Source organism: Mesoplodon densirostris, chromosome 15 (genome assembly GCF_025265405.1).
Source record: "Mesoplodon densirostris isolate mMesDen1 chromosome 15, mMesDen1 primary haplotype, whole genome shotgun sequence".
In the NCBI taxonomy this organism is placed as follows: Eukaryota; Metazoa; Chordata; class Mammalia; order Artiodactyla; family Ziphiidae; genus Mesoplodon; species Mesoplodon densirostris.
In genome coordinates, this window is record NC_082675.1 from 67,593,766 (window position 1) to 67,615,731 (window position 21,966).

Consider the following 21,966-nt stretch of genomic DNA (forward strand, 5'->3'; position numbering starts at 1 on the left):
TTCAAATATTTTCTCAGTCCCTTTTTCTCTTCTTCTTCTGGGACTCCTATAATTCAAATGTTGGTGTGTTTAATGTTGTCCCAGAGGTCTCTGAGACTGTCCTCAATTCTTTTCATTCTTTTTTCTTTATTCTGCTCTGCAGTAGTTATTTTCACTATTTTATCTTCCAGGTCACTTATCCGTTCTTCTGCCTCAGTTATTCTGCTATTGATTCCTTCTAGGGAATTTTTTATTTCATTTATTGTGTTGTTCATCATTGTTTGTTTGCTCTTTAGTTCTTCTAGGTCCTTGTTAAACCTGTCTTTTATTTTCTCCATTCTATTTCCAAGATTTTGAATCATCTTTACTAACATTACTCTGAATACTTTTTCAGGTAGGCTGCCTATTTCTTCTTGATTTGTTTGTTCTGGTGGGTTTTTATCTTGCTCCTTCATCTGCTGTGTGTTTTTCTGTCTTCTCATTTTGCTTAACTTACTGTGTTTGGGGTCTCCTTTTCTCAGGCTGCAGGTTTGTAGTTCCCATTGTTTTTGGTGTCTGCCCCCAGTGGGTAAGGTTGGTTCATTGGGTTATGTAGGCTTCCTGGTGGAGGGGACTGGTGCCTGTGTTCTGGTGAATGAGACTGGATCTAGTCTTTCTGGTGGGCAGGACCGTGTCTGGTGGTGTGTTTTGGGGTGTCTGTGAACTTATTATGATTTTAGGCAGCCTCTCTGCTAATGGGTGGGGTTGTGTTCCTATCTTGCTAGCTGTTTGGCATAGGATATCCAGCGCTGTAGCTTGCTGGTTGTTGAGTGAAGCTGGGTCTTAGCATTGAGATGGAGATCTTTGGGATAGCTTTTGCTGTTTGATATTACATGGAGCTGGGAAGTCTCTGGTGGTACAGTGTCCTGAACTCGGCTCTCCCACGTCAGAGGCTCAGGCCTGACACCCTGCTGGAGCACCAAGACCCTGTCAGCCACTCGGCTCAGAAGAAAAGGGAGAAAAATAAAATAAAATAAAATAAAGTTATTAAAATTAAAAATAAAAAAATTATTAAAAATAAAAAAAAGTATAAAAAAGGAAAGAACAACCAAACCGAAAAACAAATCCACCAGTGGTAACAAGTGCTAAGAACTATACAAAAAAAAAAAAAAAGGACAGACAGAACCCTAGGACAGATGGTAAAAGCAAAGCTATACAGACAAAATCACACAGAGAAGCATACACATACACACTGACAAAACGAGAAAAAGGAAAAAATATATATATTTAAAAAAAGGGAAGAGAGCAATCAAATCAATAAACAAATCTACCAATGATAATAAGCTGTAAATACTAAGCTAAGATAAACATAAAACCAGAAACAAATTAGATGCAGAAAGCAAACCCAAGTCTACAGTTGCTCCCAAAGTCCACTGCCTCAATTTTGGGATGGTTTGTTGTCTGTTCAGGTATTCCACAGATGCAAGGTACATCAAGTTGATGGTGGACATTTGGTCCGCTGCTCCTGAGGCTGCTGGGAGAAATTTCCCTTTCTCTTCTTTGTTCACACATCTCCCGGGGTTCAGCTTTCGGTTTGGACCCACCTCTGCGTGTAGGTCGCCTGAGGGCATCTGTTCCCCACCCAGACTGGATGGGGTTAAAGTAGCAGCTGATTAGGGAGCTCTGGCTCACTCAGGCTGGGTGGAGGGAGGGGTATCTAATGCAGGGCGAGCCTGCAACGGCAGAGGCCAGAGTTACATTGCAACAGCCTGAGGCATGCTGTGTGTTCTCCCAGGGAAGATGTCTCTGGATCACGGGACCCTGGTTGTGGTAGGCTGCACAGGTTCCCGGGAGGGGAGGTGTGGATAGTGACCTGTGCTTGCACACAGGCTTCTTGGTGGCTGCAGCAGCAGCCTTAGCGTTTCATGCCTGTCTCTGGTGTCTGCGCTGATAGCTGCGGCTTGTGCCCTCTTCTGGAGCTCGTTTAGGCAGTGCTCTGAGTCCCCTCTCCTCTCGCACCCAGAAACAATGGTCTGTTGTCTCTTTGGCAGCTCCACACTTTTTCCCGGACTCCCTCCCAGCTAGCCGTGGTGCACTAGCCCCCTTCAGGCTGTGTTCACAACGCCAACCCCCGTCCTCTCCCTGGGATCTGATCTCTGAAACCCGAGCCTCAGCTCCCAGCCCCCGCCCACCCCTGCGGGTGAGCAGACAAGCCTCTCAGGCTGGTGAGTGCTGGGCGGCACCAATCCTCCGTGCGGCTTTGCCCTCTGCACCCCTGTTGCTGCGCTCTCCTCCGTGGCTCCCAACCTTCCCCCACACCCAGTGCCCGTCTCTGCCAGTGAAGGGGCTTCCTAGTGTGTAGAAACTTTTCCTCCTCCACAGCTCCCTCCCAGAGGTGCAGGTCCCGTCCCTATTCTTTTGTCTCTGTTTTTCCTTTTGCCCTACCCAGGTACGTGGGGAGTTTCTTGCCTTTGGGGGGGTCTGAGGTCTTCTGCCAGTGTTCAGTACATGTTCCGTAGAAGTTGTTCCACATGTAGATGTATTTTTGATGTATTTGTGGGGAGGAAGGTGATCTCCACGTCTTACTCCTCTGCCAGCTTGAAGGTTCTGCCAACATAAATGTATTTTGAAAAATTTTTTTCACTTGTGGGAAGTGAAGCTTTCTAAATCTGCTTTTGAAAACTGATCCCTGATATACATACAGTTCTATAATATGTTTCTCATCATCTTTATTTGCTTTGTTTTTCCCAGGTGAGAGAAACGATGTTGTCCAGGTTTAAAATAGTTGCCACTCCTTGTACTCAGGCATGTCGTCATTTGCACATAAAAGAGAAAGGCAAGCCACTTATGTTGAACCCAAGAACAAACAAGGTTAGTAACATTAATACTAATACACATTTTCTCTCTTCCTAGTAAAGGTTTGATATATTTTAGACTGATAAAGTATGACATTTTTGTATTCTGTAGCTTTATACTAAAACTATTCAGAAGTGCATGAACTTTTCTCTTTTCTCCGCATTGCAACAATTGTGGCTGCTTTATACCTCCCAAATTTCACCCTCACAGTTTCTACCACCAAAGAAGGATTGAGTTTATTTCCTAGTTCTAGCTCAAAAGCAAAACAAACAAAAACCCAAGAGTAGCATATTGGCCAGAACTGTTGGCCAGATGCAGTATATTTAGATTTATCCCGTTTAGTCATATTGTCATTTTTATAAATGTTTGGTAATTTCCTAATCCCTGATGGATTATTCTGACTGCACTTGGAGGGAAGGAAATAGAAGGGGCCTTTTATTTCCCCCCCCCCCCAGTATGCTTACCTGCACACTGAAGAGTCTAGTTAAGGGATTTTTATCAATATTGACTTATGTGGAGAAATGGCATGTATCTAAAGGAAAATAGCTCAAGATCAGCCGAAGTGTAACTGAAAGTAGGGTCCAGCTGCTCACTGCTCAAAAGCCATTAAAGAGGCAAGATTGGTGGAAAGTTAAGTTTGCTTTATTTTGGATGCCAGCAACGAGGGGGGAGGGCAGGTGCCCGTCCAAAGGCATACACGCCCCCCACAACCAGTGGGCAAGAGCTTTCATAGGTTGAGGGAGGCGCCTACGTGCAGAAGCAGCACAGTCAGCTCTGACAGTCATCTTGACATTGGTCATTGGTGGTCTGACCAGTGTTACCTTGATTGTTTTAGGTACAGTTAATCTTCAGTTCCAGGGTCAGTTTGTTCTCATTTCTTTGAGGCCAGTTCTCGCAATTGTGGCAGCTTATGTCATGGCTATAGCCTGGTCATCACATAGTTAACTTCTTCCACCTAGTGAGGGTTTCAGTATCTATGAGACAGCTCCCAGGATACAGCTCAGAATGTTATCTGTAGCCCTTAAGGAGGGACTAAAGGGCCTTGACTATGCTTAATGACTAAACGATTATTATTTGGTCTCCTTTGACTGTTTTCCTTTGTTTGTGCATTTTCTCACTTCTCTGATTAAACTTATTCTCTGGCTGAAGTCTTTCCACAGACAAAAGGTAGGCTGAGGACATGGGGGTGGGCAAGGACCATAGGGTCCTGCTCTGTTGCAGAGGGAGGTACACTTTTGTGTAAATTGGGAGGGCATTGCGGTTGCATAGATGAGCAAAAGAGGTTTGGTGGGACAAGTGGCATTGGAAGACAGAAAAGAGTAGGAGAAGGGCAGGTGAGAGGAGGGTTGTTTCTGCTGACTGTTAGAGAGCTAATCAAGACATCTATTTTAAACTATGTTGTCTTCACTTACACCAGGCCAGCAAATTTAAGAATTTTATCAACTATTAACATAAATACTTAATACATAAAATTACTTCTTTAATAATCATTTTAATTTCTACTGTACATTATAAATAAAACACATTTGAGTGTCTCTTAAATCTAAATAGGAGGGCTTCCCTGGTGGCTCAGTGGTTGAGAGTCTGCCTGCCGATGCAGGGGACGCGGGTTCCTGCCCCGGTCCGGGAGGATCCCACGTGCCGCGGAGTGGCTGGGCCTGTGCTCCGCAAGGGGAGAGGCCACAACAGTGAGAGGCCCGCATACCGCAAAAAAAAAAAAAAAAAAAAATCTGAATAGGAGATAGGCAGTGAAACCATGTGTAGCTACTCATTTATCTTTGGCAATAGGATAGGTAAAGCACTTTTAAATGAACTGCACAGTTCATTTAAAACTATATAAAAATACAGGGGTTTTAACCCCTTTATATTTTCCAGCCTTAGATAAAATCTTATAAGGAGCAACATGAGGCACAAAGGGTTTAGTGATTTGAGTCTTCTCCCCCTTTTTTCATTGTAAAAGTTCATCAATTTTGTAGGTCTTTACAAAGAACCAACTTCTGGTTTAATCTTTTAATTTTTCGAATTGTTTTTTTCTATTTTATTTATTTATTTTCACTGTAATCTTTATTATTTCCTTCCTTCTTGCTTCAGGTTTAGTTTGTTCCTTTCCCCCCCTAGTTTCTTAAGATGGAAGGTTAGGCAATTGATTTGAGATTGTTCTGCTTTTTTAAGCTACATTTACAGCCACAAATTTCCCTTAGCATTATTTTCACTGTATCCTGTAAGTTTTGGTATGTGTGTTTTAATTCATCTGGAAGTATCTTCTAATTTCCCTGTGCTTTCTTCTCTGACCAATTGGTTTTTAGGAGTGTGTTGTTTAAGATCAAAGTATTTGTGAATTCCCCAAATGTCCATTATTAATTTCTTTTATTTTTAATTTTTTAAAATTTATTTAATTAATTAATTTATTTATGGCTGCATTGGGTCTTCATCGCCATGCATGGGCTTTCTCTAGTTGCAGCGAGTGAGGGCTACTCTTCGTTGTGGTGTGTGGGCTTCTCAACGTGGTGGCTTCTCTTGTTGTGGAGCACGGGCTCTAGGTGCACGGGCTTCAGTAGTTGTGGCACGCGGGCTCAGTAGTTGTGGCTCGCATGCTCAGTGGTTGTGGCGCACAGGCTTAGTTGCTCCATGGCATGTGGGATCTTCCTGGACTAGGGCTCGAACCAGTGTCCCCTGCATTGCCAGGTGGATTCTTAACCACTGCGCCACCAGGGAAGTCCCCATTACTCATTTCTAATCTCATTGCATTGTGGTTGAAGATCATACTTAGGGTGACTTAAATCCTTTCAAATTTATTGAGACTTGTTTTATGGCCTGATGAATGGTCTGTCCTGGGGAATATTCCTTGTGCACTTGAAAAGAATGTGTATCCTGCTTCTTTTGAGGGGAGTGTCTGCTAGGTCTAGTTGCTTTACGGTGTCGTTCAAGTCTTCTTTTTCCGTGTTGATTTTCTGTCTAGTTGTTTTCTCCATTATTGAAAATGAGATATTGAAATTTTCAGCTTGTTGTATTGTCTTACTCCCTAATCCTGTCAGTTTTTGCTTCATGTATTTTGTTATCTAACAAAATATGTTTATAATTGTTGTATCTTCTTAATGGATTGATTCTTTCAGCAAAATGCACTCCTCTAGTAACATGTTTGTTTCAAAGTCTATTTTGTCTGTTACTAACATAGCTACTCCAGCTCTCTTTTGGTTACTACTGACATGGTGTATCTTCTTCCATTCTTTTACTTTCCACCTATTTGTATCTTTGAATCAAAGCGTGTCTGTTGTAGTCAGCATATGATTGGATCATGTTTTTTTATCCATTCTGCCAATCCTTTTAATTATAGAGTTTAATCCATCTACATTAGTGTAATAACTAATAAGGTATGATTTATGTCTGCTCTTTTGCTATTTGTTTTAAATGTCTTATGTGCTTTTTGTTCCTCTTTCCTCCATTGTTCCCTTCATTTGTATTAAATTTTCTATGATGCCATTTAAATGCCCTTGTCTTTTCTTTTCCTGCCTATTTCCGAGTTATTTTCTTAGTGGTTTGCCCTGGGGATTACAATTACCATCTTTAAAACAGTCTAGTTCAGTTTGATACAGTTTAATTTAAACAGTACACCAAAATTTTGCTCCCGTAGAGGTCCATCTCCTTCTTTTGTGCTGCTTCGTCATACAAATTACAAAGTACAAATTACGTTTTATACATTGCATGACCGTCAACACAGATTTATAATTACTGCTTTATGTAATTGTCTTTTAAATTGGGTAGGAGAAAAAAAGACGTACAAACAAAAAGTACATTTATACTGTCTTTTATATTATGTAGTTGTTTTATCCGTGTTCTTTATTTCTTTGTGTGGATTTGAATTATTGTCTAATGTCTTTAATTTAGGCCTAAAGGACTTCCTTTAGTATTTCTTGTGAGACGGGTCTGTTAGCAATGAATTCTCTGTTTTTGTTTATCTGGAATGTCTTAATTTCTCCATTTTTGAAGGATGGATTTGTAGGATTTAGAAATTCTTGGTTGACAGGTTATTTTTCTTTCAGCGCTGTCTATGGCCTCCATGGTTTCTGATAAGAAATCAGCTGTTACTCTTTTTGAGTATCCCCTGCACGTGATGAGTCACTTCTCTTTGCTTTCAGATTTCTCCTGTCTTTGGCTTTTGACAGTTTGAATATGAGGTATCTAGGGGTAGAGTTCTTTGAGTTTTTCTTGATTGGAGCTATTGAGCTTCTTGGATGTGTGGATTAATGCTTCTCATCAAATTTGGGAGGGTTTTAGCCATTACTTTTTCAAAGATTCTTTAGCCTTTTCTCTCCTCACCTCTGGGCCTCCTGTTATGTACGTGTTGGTACTCTTGCTGGTCTCTCAGGTCTGTTCACATTTATTCCTTATTTTTCCTTTCTGTTTCTCAGACTGCATTATCTCAGCTGACCCATCTTTAAATATGATGGTTTGTTTCTTCCACCACTCAAGTCTGCTTGTTGAGCCCCTTTAGTGAATTTTTTATTTCAGTTGTTGTAGTTTCAATTCCAGAATTCCAATTCCAGAATTGGAATTTCAGTTGTAATTTCAATTCCAGAATTTCTATTTAGTTCCTTTTTTAGCTTCTCTGTTTATCAATATCAACACTAAAATGGTGTTTATTTTAGTTTTTTTTATATATTTAGTTTTTTTGATATATTTAAAATAACTAATTTTTTTCTTTTTTTAAATTGAAGTATAGTTGATTTACAATGTTTCAGGTATACAGCAAAGTATATTCTTTTTCAGATTCTTTTCCATAGATTATTACAAGATATTGAATATAGGCCCTTGTTGTTTACCTATTTTATATATAGTAGTATGTTAATCCCAAATTCCCAATTTATCCCTCCCCTAGAATAACTAATTTAAAGTCTTTGTCTAGTAAGTACAATGTTTGGGCTTCCCCAAGGGCAATTTCAATTAACTGCCCTTTTTTCCTGTATATGAGTCAGACTTTATGTGTTTTGTTGGCTGTTGTTGTTTGTTTGTTTGATTTTTGCTTGCCTTATGATTTTTGGTGAAAACTAGGCTTTTAAAATAATGTGGCTGCCCTGGAAACCAGATATTCATTCCTCCCAGTCATTTCTGAACTAATTCTTTCTTCTTGTTATATGTGCCTACTGAAGTCCCTGCTTTGTTAACTTAGTGATCAGCCAATGATTAAACAGAAACTTAAATACCTAGAACCATTAAATCTCCCATTCTTTGCCAGGGGGCTTTGTGTACCTGCTGGGGTGTGCCTTCAGGACTCAGCTAGGCAGTTTACAGCTATGCATCAGCCTTCTCTTCCTGCTTACACAGAGCCTCAAGGTTAGCCAGAAGCGGGAGCTTAGGGCTTTCTCAAGTCTTTTCTGGACATGCGTAGAGCTGTGCATATGACCTTCTAGGTTCTCAGGAATATGTCTCAGCATTTCAAAGTTCCCCATGGGGGCCTCCCTGGTGGCGCAGTGGTTGAGAGTCCACCTGCCGATGCAGGGGATACGGGTTCGTGCCCCGGTCTGGGAGGATCCCATATGCCGCGGAGCGGCTGGGCCCGTGAGCCATGGCCGCTGGGCCTGCGCATCCGGAGCCTGTGCTCCGCAACGGGAGAGGCCACAACAGTGAGAGGCCCGCATACCGCAAAAAAAAAAAAAAAAAAAAAAAACAAAGTTCCCCATGGACATCTCGTTTCTCAGCTTTTGCTTTTCAGCTTTTTGGTTAGCCTGTTGTTTGCCCCAGCTGTTATCTACTGCCTTGGGGAGCTGCTATGTTAAATAATTGCCTCTGATTGTTTTCAACAGACCCTTCTGGTGGGAAAGGCTATTCACACTGCCTGAGCTCCAAGTCAGGTCGAATAAAGACAGCCTTGCAGATAGGGTCTTCCAGGTCAAATAATAACAGTTTCCTGGATATGGGGCTTTAGAAGAATCTCCAAACCCTCCTGCCTTCTCCAGTGACTGCCAGGCTCTGATTTTCAAAGTGATTGTTTCACAGTGATTGCGTTTTCAAGGTTACTGTGGATCTGGGGAGGGGAGAATAGGAACAAGGCAAGTTACAATGCCATGAAGCTTGCTGTTCTTACTGAAATTCAGCAGTTTTTCTTGAATAAATGCTCTCCAATTGCTGAAAGCTTTGGTTAATTTCCAGAAGTCTGATCATTTGGCCAGGGTTCTTGTTGCTTATATGGAGGAAAAGATTTTTAGAAGTCCTTTCTCTGGCATTTTTACTGACATCACTGATTTAAAAAAAAATTTTAGGGCTTCCCTGGTGGCGCAGTGGTTGAGAGTCCGCCTGCTGATGCAGGGGACATGGGTTCATGCCCCAGTCTGGGAAGATCCCACATGCCACGGAGCGGCTGGGCCCGTGAGCCATGGCCGCCGATCCTGCGCGTCCGGAGCCTGTGCTCCGCAATGGGAGAGGCCACAACAGTGAGAGGCCCGCATACCGCAAAAAAAAAAAAAAAAAAAAAAAAAAAAAAAAAAAATTTTAACCCATAGCTGAATACCAGAAACTGAAAAAGAATTTATTACATAGGTTAATTTTTCTTAAGTATCATTCTTCCTTCCCCCTCCCTCTGTTCAGCCTCACTCCTTTCTAGTCACGGTAGCCTCTTAATTTGGTTTGTGTTCTTTCAAACTGTATTCTGTTGATTTCATTTTTAATGTATGCATACATCTGTATATAATATGTACTTTATGGGGGTTTTCTAAACATAATAATTAACAGTGAATTTGTTTTGATTTACAACTTGACTTTTTTCCCTAACTGTGTATCTGGGAGATCTTTCTACTATACACTTAGAGATACATGTTTAAGTGTTTGTATGGGAATACCATAGGTTGCTAACTCTTCCATAATTGATGGACTTTTAGTTAGTTTGTAATAGGCAAGAGAACTGGAAACAATGCTACAACTAATCTCTTCATATATGCGTCTTTATATATAATATATCTCTAGGATAACTAACTAGAAGTAGAATTGCTTTATGTGCATTCAAGATATGGAAGCGACCTAAGTGTCCATCAAAAGATGAATGGATAAAGAAGATATATGTACACACAGTGGAATATCATTCAGCCATAAAGAAGAATGAAATTCTGCCATTTGCAACAATATAGATGGACCTGGAGTATTATGCTTAGTGAAATAAGTCAGACAAAGACAAATACTGTGTGATGTCACTTATATGTGGAATCTAAAAAACAAAACAAGTGAATGGATATAACAAAACAGAAACAGACTCACAGATATAGAGAACAAACTAGTGGTTAGGAGGAGAGGAGAGGCAAGGGGAGAGGGGCAAGCTAGGGGTAGAGGATTAAGAGGTACAAACTACTTTGTATAAAATAAATAAGCTACAAGGATATATTGTACGGCACAGGGAAATATAGTCATTCTTTTATAATAATTTTAAATGGAGTTTAATCTATAAAAACATTGAATCACTATGTTGTACGCCTGAAACTAATATTGTAAGTCAACTGTACTTCAGTTAAAAAAATAATAAAGTATGTGCATTTAAAAAAAATCTAAGAGTACTTTGAAATTGGCTTTCAAAAAGCCTAAACCAGTTTATATTCCAGCAATGCTATGTGAGAGTAATTCTTTTACCATACCCTCCCCAGTACTAGATATGATCAATCTTATAAATTTATGAAAGTCTGGGCAAAAATGATATCTTGTTGATCTTTTTAAGTTCATGTTTAAATTATGTTCGGTAGGATGCACCATTGCTACCCCGTAAGTAAAAATTTTTAATCCTTTCATTTTTTCCTTTTTTAGGGGATGGCATTTACATTACAGGAACGACAAATGCTTGGTCTTCAAGGACTTCTACCTCCCAAAATAGAGACACAAGATATTCAAGCCTTACGATTCCACAGAAACGTGAAAAAGTTGAATGGCCCTTTGGAAAAGTAAGAGTTGATTAGATGTTTAGTTTTTTTATTGGTGCTCTGATCAGAAAAACTAGGAGTATTATGATTATTATGGCATGAGAAATATACAGTCTCAATGAAACTTTTGTTTTCATCAGTTGGTTTATAATGATTGTTTCCTTCACTTATTTTCACTATTGTAAAATTTAGCAGAAATCAATATTTTATGGTTAAAATCACAGAGCATTTCAGGTTTGAATGGAATGTTTGAAGCAGAGGCTATCACCTAATTTGCACCCATTCTATTCAATAACTTTTATTGATCACCTACTTTGTGTGTGCCATTGCTAGCCACTGAGGATATAAACTGGGTGATAGATAGGGTGGCCATGTAATATATCGTCCAATCCCAGACACTTTAAGGAGTAAAAAAGAAGTAACTGAAACTGTCCCGGGCAAATTAGAATGTATGGCTACTGCAGTAACTCACAGCCTGCCTTCTAGGAGCTCATCAATAGATAGCTATACTATGACTGTCATGGTATAGCACAGTGAGAAAAAGGGACCTGTAGAGTACATTCTGAAAACATGAAGAGGAGCACCGGCCGAGCTAGGGGAATCACTTCCTGGAGGGGGAATCACTTCCTGGAGGAAGTGATGCCTGAGCTGAATTTGAAACAATACGTTACAAGGAGCAGGCAAAATGAGATAGAAGGGCAGGGTATTCTGGTAGAGGGATCAGTCTGACTGTAGAACTAAAAAAATTCATTGGGTTTATAAAATATAGGGGATTATTGGATATTGGTGACTAGTGAGAGTGGTTTCTTTACATTATGGGGCATATATATATATATATATATATATGAAAATATATATAGTCTCGAACTCATGTTACCATGGAGGGAAGACAAAGTCAAGAAGTGGTGTGAGAGTTACAGAAGAGGGAGGAGAGTGTTAACGGGACCTGAAGACAGGAAAATCTGAAGTGTATATATGTGTGGTGGGGGGCCGAGAATGACAGAAAAGGACCCCAGAGAGTGTGCCAACTGAGCTGCATTTGGAGAGCATGAGAAGAGGACTGTGCCTGGACAGAGGGTGTTCCAGGCAAAGGGTGTGTCATCGTATGTTGCAACTCCGAGGTCAGAGTTGTGCATTTGAGGAAGTGAAGTAATTCAGTATGAAGACGAGGCTGGAAAGTAGTCATTGAGGTCTAGTTAACTATTTTAGGAGCTTAAGCCTATTAAACTGGCGTTTGGAAGCCATTCAGGGAGAATAGAAATGACCAGAGGTATGTTTTTAAGAGAAGAATAGGATTGGAGCAGGGGAACAAAATTGTGAGACTAGAGACTACAACATTATAAAACATCTATACTCCAATTAAAAAAAAAAACTAACTTTACTATATTTTTAATTTTTTTCAACAATACCTCTGTGCTCTTTTAATCTTTGGTTACTTATTCTCTAGTTTTTAGCTTAATGGTTTGTTTACTAAACAAATAAGCATAGAAGCTTTAATCCTAAAATAAAAAAATAAAATAAAGGCTGTTGCTTTGATGCCTGTGGTGTTAATAAGGTTTGAAAAAAAAAGGTTCTTGAGGTAGCCCAGGTGAGAAGTGACGGTGGCTTGGGCTGGGTGGGGATGGAGGGAGGAAATAAATATTTGGAAGATATTTCACAGGTAGTCTCTGTGGGACATATTGATTTATTAGGTTGGGGTGGGGGAGGGTGGGAGAGGAAGAAATCAAGAATGGACTCTGGTTGGATTCCCATTTGATCAGGTGATAAGAGGAGGAGAAACAAATGTGGGGAAAAGACAATGAGTCTGTTTTAGACATATTTAATTCAGTGTGATTACTGTTTTTTCAGGCCAACATCTTCCTGTTTTCTAAACTTTATTCTTTAAAAGCTGTTATTTATATATTTATATGAATTGACCATTGCCTCCTTTTGTGCTACCTATGTGCCCTGTATAGAACTTAAAATGCCTATAAGCCTCCTGGATTATAAACTCCATGAGGGAAATTCCCTGGTGGTCTAGTGGTTGGGATTCCTCGCTTCCACTGCAGGGCGGCATGGGTTTGATCCCTGGTCAGGGAACTAAGATCCTGCATGCCATGTGCTGCAGACAGATGGATGGATGGATGGATGGGTGGGTAAATAAATAAACAAACAAACAAACTCACTCCACGAGGACAGGAGCCCTTCTTACATCCCTGGAGTTCAGAATAGTACCTGGCTCATAGTATTTTGTAAATATTTGAATGAATGCCACTTTATTTCCTTATTTACGTGTCAGTCACCTTGAAGATTAGGTCCTTGAGGGTGGGGCCTCATGGTAATTTTCGCATTTCCAGTGCCTGATACAGAGCCTGACTCACAGTAAGAGCTCAATAAATGTTACCTGTTGCTTCTGTTATTATTCTTTTCATCATCACCATCTACCATTTAAGCACATTTTTATTTTCGTTGATTTTTAGTCCTGGGTATTATGTAATGATAATGTAGGGTTTTGTTTTCCAGGGGGAGGGAGTCCTCAGTTTTAGATATTTAGATTTGACTTCAAAAGCCAAAGTCTTTAGTCTAATGCTGGCTGATGTAGACATTATTTGCTGTGCTTAATTTCAGGTACATCTATATAATGGGAATACAAGAAAGAAATGAGAAGTTGTTTTACAGAATACTGCAAGATGATATTGAAAGTCTAATGCCAATTGTATATACACCAACAGTTGGTCTTGCCTGCTCCCAGTATGGACACATCTTTAGAAGACCTAGGTAAGGCTTATTTTTAAAAATATATTTGCAAATGACTATTGCGTAGAAAAAACATCACTTTATAGCCCCTATTACATTTCTATTTTATGTGTTGCAGTCTTATCCAACCACATTTCCCACCTCACAAAAGCTTAATTTGGACCAAAAGGGATTAATAAAAGTATAACATGTCATATCTTTTATTTTGTGGAAATACCATCATTTATCCCTAACCTTCTTTAAGTATTTATGATTGTTAAAGGAAATGTGCATTTTTGTACCAAAAAAAAAAAAAAACCCCACAGTATTCTTAATTTTGGTGGCATATTCTGCAGAATAATCATAAAACTTTTTGACAATCTGGCCAATTAAGAGATAGATTCTCATTTTTTTATCAGCTTTATTTCTATTGTTTGTCCTTTTTTATGAATTTACACAAATTTTACTTTCAGATAGTTCAAGTACCTCCAAATATTTTAAGTGGAAAGGGTAATGGGATGAGCATTGGCTCAAGTCTTTGAATAAGTTACTTTATTCCTCTGAATCTGTTTATCATAAGGTAGGAATACCAGTATCTTCCAAAGAGCTGCTGAGAAGGTCAGATGAGGAAGCTGATGTGACAGTTTTTTGTAAACTTATAAGCGTTGTATAAATGCTATTTGTACTTAATTTGAGTTTTCTTGTCTGTTCCTCTAACCTGTAATCATTTTCCACAATCCTTATGTTTTTCCCATGTCCTGCTTACATATTGATACAAATGTAGAAATTCAAACACTGTGTGATAGCATTTATCTTCAGTCTCCTCTCATCTAGTCTAGTGGCTTACAAACTTTAATGTGCGTATGGAACATCTGTGGGACTTACTTAAAATGTTGATCTTGCCAACTTTCCTCTCCTTCCTATTCCCAAGATTCTGATGAAAAAGAGAAAGGTCTGGAGGTCCGGATTGTAATGAACACCGTCGGTGATGGTGTTGCAGGTATTCCCTGGAAGACACTTTGAAAACACTGTCTGTTCTGTCCTATGTGCTGCCATCGATTAATATGTCTAAGCACATCTGTGGTATAACCCAGCTGTTCAGCTCTTTTATAGTTTCATTTTCACTTACAATAGTATTTCCCAATCCAGATTAAAGGACAAAGGAAAACAAAAAGATACTGATGCCTGGGCCCCAACCACAGAGATTCTGATTCAGTTAGTCTAGAGTTGGGCCCAGGTGTTGCTGTTTCATAAAATCTCCTGGTGTGATTTTGATGTGCACCCAGAGTTGAGAACTCACATGAAACATAAAGAGCTTTTGGGTGAGGGCAGAAACTGTGTATCATTTGTGCAGTGGCAGTGGTTTTTTTGTTTTGTTTTGTTTTTTACATAGAACATGGTCAGTAGGTCTTGGTTGTTTAAGTCCAGGCTAGTTAAATCAGAATCTCTGGGGGTAGAACCCTGGCATTTTAAAAAGCTCATCAGATGATTCTACTATGAAGCTCTGGTTGAGAAACTGTTTAAACTGATTTAAGCTGGGATAGTAATGCCAAAGTTCAGATGTCGATGAGAAGAATGGATAAGCAACAAGGTCCTACTGTATAGCACAGGGCACTATATTCAATAGCCTTTGATAAACCATAATGGAAAAGAATATGAAAAAGAATGTATATATGTATGTATAACTGAATCAGTGTGCTGTACAGTAGAAATTAACACAACATTGTAAATCAACTATACTTCAATAAAATAAATTTTTAAAAAAAGATATCAGTGAGAAAGTTAAGAATCAGTTTGAAGGCACTGGGAGCCCATTGGCCCTCTTCTTTACTTGGCCTGTTTTCTAGAACCTATGTTTCTTTTTTCTGTCTCTCTTCCTGCCTTCCTCTCTTCCTTTTTTGAAATCTGGATTATCTCAATTGGATAACAATATACAGTGTTTAAAATAACTTTTTCCTTTTTCCTAATGCTTCAAGGATGTATTTTTTATGTGAAATTACTAAAGTTTTCTTCTCTCCCTTCCTGCTCCTTCAGGTTTCAACTTTTCAGTTTCAGTGACTTAACAGTAGTTTACTTAGCCTTATCGTGCTTTCCTGCATTGGTGGGTTGTCTTTATATTGCTTTTTACTGGAGGTATACTGAGTTTATTTGAATAGGAGATGTGGATACATTTCTTCTTGGGTAAAAATGATCACATCATTTAATAATAACCTTTGTTGCAGCTACTATGTGAACAATGCAATTACAGTTTGAAGTGGTTGAAAATATTTGAAAATAAACCTGTGTGACTTAGGTAAATCTGCTTGGAAATGACAGTGTCTTGATGTTTTATTAAAATATCTAAATATTCCAATTAGGAACAAAAACTTAGAAAAACCCAAAAACTGTTGTGAAATGCAAAAGTGTTTTTGTTCTGTTGCAGGGGATTATTTATTTCAATCTCAGACAGAGGTCATGTTAGATCAATTGTGGATAACTGGCCAGAAAATCATGTTAAGGTACTAATAGCACAACCTTCCTTTCACAATGTTTTTTCTTTCTATGTAAGTTACCTCTTACAAGGTAAAATTTTCAAGAACAGTTTTTTTTCATTGTTGCTCTGATTTATTTTGTACTTGCATACATGTAGATTTAGTGCTTTGAGGAAATCATGATAGTTAATTATAAAGTGGGTTACTGGTATAGAGTTTGCCCTGGGAAAGCAACTGGACCTAGTAAGGTGAGCCTGTTCACTTCATTACCACTGGTATCTCCTGCCTTCTCTATATTCCTTTACTTTTTCAGTTAATATTATTCTAGGTAAAGAAAATACATTAAAATGCCATAAGAACTTTTATTCTGGTGGGCAGTGGGGAGGACTCATTATGTCTTTTTTCTTCTAAATCTAAGATAGATTTGATCCTTAAGCAAATGTATCACTCTTAGCATTTCAAATTTAGCAAATATAAACAGCTGTCAATCTGGCTGTCTTTCATAAAACAAAAACTAATGACTTATTTAAGATCTTTTGGTAGGCTTTAGTGTTTATTACAGGCAGTAATCTTACTTGCCTTTATTGCGCGTCTTCTTCGCCAAAATAATCTTTGATGAATTATCATTTGTTCTAATAACCTAAAAAAAATTTGGTCAGATAATTAAATTCATAGTATCCTCTTAAAACCTTGTAGGTGTATTTTTTATTCTAGATTTTTTTCTCCATTGCTAAGGTTTTTCTTGTTTGGCTTCAGTTATTATTTGGAGTAACATGTTATTTCTAAACTCTTTTTTTCTCTTAGGGTTCATCTTTATCAGAAGTTCCCCTCTCCCCTTTTTAGTCATTGTGAACATATTCAAGTTGATCCTCTATAGTCAGAAGCATTCTACTCCTAAACCAAAGACACAGGGAGATCAAATCTAGTTAATTCTCCTCTTTACATCTAGATTCTAGAAACCGTAGAATTTTAAGTACTCTTGGTTGGTTAACTTTGAAAGCTAGTTAAGAAACAATTTTATTTTTAAAAGCGAGAGTGAAAATATGTGAAGAGAACCTTCTTCTGTGGTTTTCTGTTTTGTTTTTAACAGTAGCTTTTCTGAGATAAAATTCACATACAATGCAATTCACTGGCTTAAAATGCAAATTCAGTCATTTGTAGTATATTCACGGAGTTGTGCAGCCATCGTCATTGAGAACATTTTCATCACAGCTCCCTCATCCCCACCCTGCCGGAAAAGCCCTGTACCTATTAGTGTCACTCCCCACTCAGCCCTAGACAACCACTAATGCACTTCTCTCTCTGTAGATTTACATGTTCATGTGAATGGAATAATCTAATACGTGCTATTTTGTGATGAAGAGAATCTTTTTATGAATGTGTTTCTTAAGTGCTCCATTTTGGACAGCTTGTAATTTATTTTACTTTATTTTATTTGTAATTAAGGCTGTTGTGGTGACTGATGGAGAGAGAATTCTGGGTCTTGGAGATCTGGGTGTCTATGGAATGGCAATTCCAGTAGGAAAACTTTGTTTGTATACAGCTTGTGCTGGAATACGGCCTGATAAGTGCCTGCCTGTGTGTATTGATGTAGGAACTGATAATCCAGTGAGTAAAATCATTTTCCCCCTTTGACCCTTCTCTCATATTAAAAAAAAAAAAAAAAAAACTGCTTTATTACATTCCTCTTTTGAAGAACTATAAGAAGAGAAAATTCTGTGATTAGATATTAGCCTTTGTCTTAAACGCCTTTTAATATTTATGCAAATAATAGTAAATTAATACTATTGAGTTTTTTGAAGAAGGGCAATAAAGTTTTAAAAATTATTAACTTCTTTACTTTACAATTTTTGTTCTATAGAATATGTTTAAATTGGTTATATAACAGAATGCTTTTATTTTTACGTTTGTTCTGTTTTATAGGCACTCTTAAAAGATCCATTTTACATGGGTTTATATCAGAAAAGAGATCGATCACCACGTTACGATGATCTGATTGATGAGTTTATGAAGGCCATTACTGACAGGTATTTTTTAAAAGTTTGAGTATGTGAAAGCATCTCTTAAAAAAAAAAGGAACCACAGTTTTGTTTTCCTTTATCTTTTGTGAAGATAGGTAGAAGGAGATTAAATTTTGGAGAACTTAGGTTCTTTCCTGCCTGATTCGATGTGCTGATGTGTGGTGATACCCTCTGCCTTGCCTTCCTGAGTTATCTGACATCTTGAGCACACTGAAATCTTGAAGTCTGCACTCACTGCTCCTAAAATACCCTCACTGTGCAGTTCTTTCAGCCCTTGGCATCCAGGCCAACTCCACCAATCCAGTGAAACTCTTGTGCAGCTTTCGTGTTTTAAATTCGCTGACCATTTGGTCTTCTTCTCTCTCCTCCTCTTTGCAGCATCTGACCAGGTTTTCCACTCCTACATCCTTGAAAGTGTTTTCTCTTGACCACTAAAAGACTTTCCTAACTTGGTCTTTCTCCCACCTTTTTTCTTTCCTTTGTCATCTCCACTGGTTTTTCTTCCTCTCTTATTAAATGTGGGTGAATACATAGTTCTCTTCTCTTCTCATAGTCTTGTAAGCTATGACCTTTATGCACGTGACTCCTAAGTCCATGAATACCCATCTCTGTAGTCCCACCTCCCTCTGAGGCTTGCGTTTCCAACAGTTGGAATCCTCCGTCTAGACATACTGTTTCTCCTTCATATTCATGTCCAGAACAACACAACTCCTTCCCTTTCTAAATTGCCTATCTTCCGTAAATCCAGCCTCTAATAATGGCATTAACATGCACCCTGTTGCCAGACCTTTGATCTTGTTCTAATCTTTGACTCTTTCTCCTCCTCCATCAACCCTGTATAGTGTCACTCTATCCTCACATCCAGTTGGTACTATCCCTTAAATGCCTCAGAAATATATCTCCTCTTTTCCATTGCCACAGCCTTTCTGCAGGTCCTCATCTCTCTTTTGGATTCTTTAAAACTTCCTCCAACTTCTCTCCATTTCCTCTTCACCTTACCACCAGATTAGTCTTTTAAAAACATGCACTTTGTTATATCATTCTTTTGTTTGAAATCTATCAGTGGTTTTCTGTTGCCATAGGGTAAAGTCCAAACTCTTTATGATCCAGCCCTGCCCTACCTTGTAGATTACTGGTACTTGGAAGATAGTACAAAATTAACTCCTGCGCTTCCCTGGTGGCACAGTGGTTGAGAGTCCGCCTGCCGATGCAGGGGACACGGGTTTGTGCCCCGGTCCGGGAGGATCCCACATGCTGCGGAGCGGCTGGGCCCATGAGCCATGGCCGCTGAGCCTGCGCGTCCGGAGCCTGTGCTCCACAACGGGAGAGGCCACAACAGTGAGAGGCCCGCGTACTGCAAAAAAAAAAAAAAAAACAAAACAAAAAAAAACTCCTTTTCAGAATCAAAGTTGACATATCTAAAACTAAACTTTTTATCTTCCCCAAAATTGCCGTCTCCTCCCCTTCCCCTCACTTCCCTACCTTGGATAATCAGATAGTATCTCTTAGTCATCCACGCTGCCTTCGCATTTTAACAGCATCTCTCTCCCATCTTTCACCACGATGAGGTGGTCCTCATCATCAGCTTCTTTTTGTTCATTCTGATGTCTCATAATTGTCCCTTTCACTTCCTGTGGCTTCTGCTTCAAATCTTCTTGTCATCCTCTCATAATAGCTGCCTAGCTATTTTTCCTTCTTCCTCATTTCTCCCCAGGTTGATATATGCTGTGTATCACTGGCAGGTTTATCCTTCCTAAAGGGAGTCTCAGATGAATTCTTCCCTTCTCTAGCCTTCAGTGATTCTAGATCAGATACGGAATAAAGTCCCCATTCCCTAATTTTGCATTCAACATTCTCCGTTACCTGGCTCCAACCTACCTTAACCAACTTCTCCCTTATACTTTCATATAGACCCTGAAATATATAGCCAGACTGTTGAAAATTCAGGGTCAGCAAAATATACCTTGTTTTTCTTTCTACTGCTTTACTTTTTGTTGTTCTTTCAAGACCCAAATAAAGTCCCACCTCCTTTTCAAGCCTCCCCTTACTCCACCCCACCAAGACGATTGATATCTTTTTCTGAATGCCAGTCAACTCATACAGCAATTATTCTTTAACCTCTTATTTAATATATACTTTCCTGTGTTGCTGTTTAACTGTGAATGTAATGAAAATTCACACATCAAATATATACTTTTTGAGACTCAGAGACAAAATCTCTTTCTTTTTAGGAAGTTACTTGTGCTTACATGTGCTGGACACCCTCCTAGGCACTTGGTAATAGTTTATGCAGATTAATATCCCATAGGTCCATCATAGTGCTACATTCATTTTAAGAACCCCATACATTTTTCTGAATGAGTAATAGAGTTTTCTACATTTTGAGTTCTAGTCTTTCACAGACTCTGAAAATTGCCAGATGGCCTTAAACGAACTAACTTTGTACATTATTTTAAAATGTGATCATAAGGACTATTAGACAGGAAAGCTGTTTAAAAGTGGTATTTTCAACACAACTATTATGGGCTTTGCTGTTTTTAGATATGGACAGAACACACTTATTCAGTTTGAAGACTTTGGAAATCATAATGCATTCAGGTTCTTGAGAAAATATCGAGAAAAATACTGTACCTTCAATGATGATATTCAAGGTAAAGCAAAAGAAAACCTTAGGTTTTTGATGCCTACTTAAAATTTTTTTTAATGTGCCTACTTTTTACTTTACAATGTTTTACTTGTCTTACAGGGACGGCTGCAGTTGCTCTAGCCGGTCTGCTTGCAGCCCAAAAAGTCATTGGTAAACCGATCTCAGAACACAGAATCTTATTTCTTGGAGCAGGAGAGGTAAAGTTCCTGTAAGCTTTTAGGATTGAAAACCAACATTCTCCTTTAGAATTGGAAAATGGGGTATAATGAACTTATAATTTTGTTGAGATAGAGGGTATAAATTCAAGATCAGTGTTGTGAATAAGTAATGTAAAATGTTTGGAAAGAATATCACAAAGAATCAAGCTTTGTGTGCTTTGTAAGGGAAGAATAGACCCAGTATTCCTCATAACATATACTTCTCATAAATAAAGTAATTTAGTATTGCATCATACTCTAGTCCTTATTTTTTAAAATTTATGTTTTGTTGCACAGGCTGCTCTTGGAATTGCAAATCTTATAGTTATGGCTATGGTGGAAAATGGCGTCTCAGAAGAAGAGGCACGAAAGAAAATTTGGATGGTTGACAAATTTGGTTTATTATTTAAGGTAAGGTATTTAAAATTTGGAGAAGCAAAAGAATGTTGTTATAGTGATATGTTTAGTTTTTTTTCATATTCAAATCATAATCTCTGTGTTGGCACCAGACTTATTCCTTCTTGCTTTATTCTCTGACTCTTGACCCGTCTAAAACCTAGTGGTTTTTCATAGGAATTCAGAAGTTTCTAATTAAATCATTAGCAGGACATCTGATATTTGAGCAGAAATTCTTTAACAGTTTGGAGATCATAATCTCCTGTAGCAATCTCATGGAAATCTAAGGACCTTTTCCCCAGAAAAAGGCACATATTCCTAAGGTCAAATGATGGATAATAAAGAGTTTTATCCCAGATCAACTTGGTATCCTTTGGACCGACCTGCCTTCCTATCATTGATTGCCATATTTAGTAGCTTAAGAAATGCCTTATATCTTATACTGTGTAACACATTGAAATGTAGGTACACTATTTCATAGTTGAACTTATCCAGTACACAATGTATTTTTGTCATATATATTGATATAGAGCTTACTTGTCATCTACACCTTTGGGCAAGCTTATGTTAGTGTACTTTGCTCCAGTTCTGAAATCTTTTCTTAATTAGTACCAGTATTCTATTAGTACAGAAAATGAAATGAAAAATTAAAGTATGTGAATGAAAAATCTTGAATGTTTAAGTTATAAATAATTTTTTAAAGTATTTTAAAATGTACCAGACATGGTGATAAGACTTTACAGGTATTATCTCATTTAAACTTAAAAAAAAAAACTCATTTGATCTTATCAAAAATTCAGTGAAATTTTA

General features: G+C 38.4%; 1 protein-coding gene across 1 annotated transcript in view; it reads left to right on the forward strand.

The window, feature by feature from the left end:
• Positions 1-21,966, forward strand: part of ME2 (malic enzyme 2) — a 58,739-nt gene that overhangs the window by 13,329 nt on the left and 23,444 nt on the right. The window contains exons 2-10 of the mRNA XM_060118637.1: positions 2,710-2,829; positions 10,597-10,730; positions 13,317-13,466; positions 15,847-15,922; positions 17,342-17,503; positions 17,819-17,922; positions 20,458-20,567; positions 20,663-20,760; positions 21,058-21,171. Of these exons, the coding sequence (XP_059974620.1) occupies positions 2,722-2,829; positions 10,597-10,730; positions 13,317-13,466; positions 15,847-15,922; positions 17,342-17,503; positions 17,819-17,922; positions 20,458-20,567; positions 20,663-20,760; positions 21,058-21,171 (1,056 nt within the window). The 5' untranslated portion in view covers positions 2,710-2,721. The remainder of the gene's footprint in view (positions 1-2,709; positions 2,830-10,596; positions 10,731-13,316; positions 13,467-15,846; positions 15,923-17,341; positions 17,504-17,818; positions 17,923-20,457; positions 20,568-20,662; positions 20,761-21,057; positions 21,172-21,966) is intronic.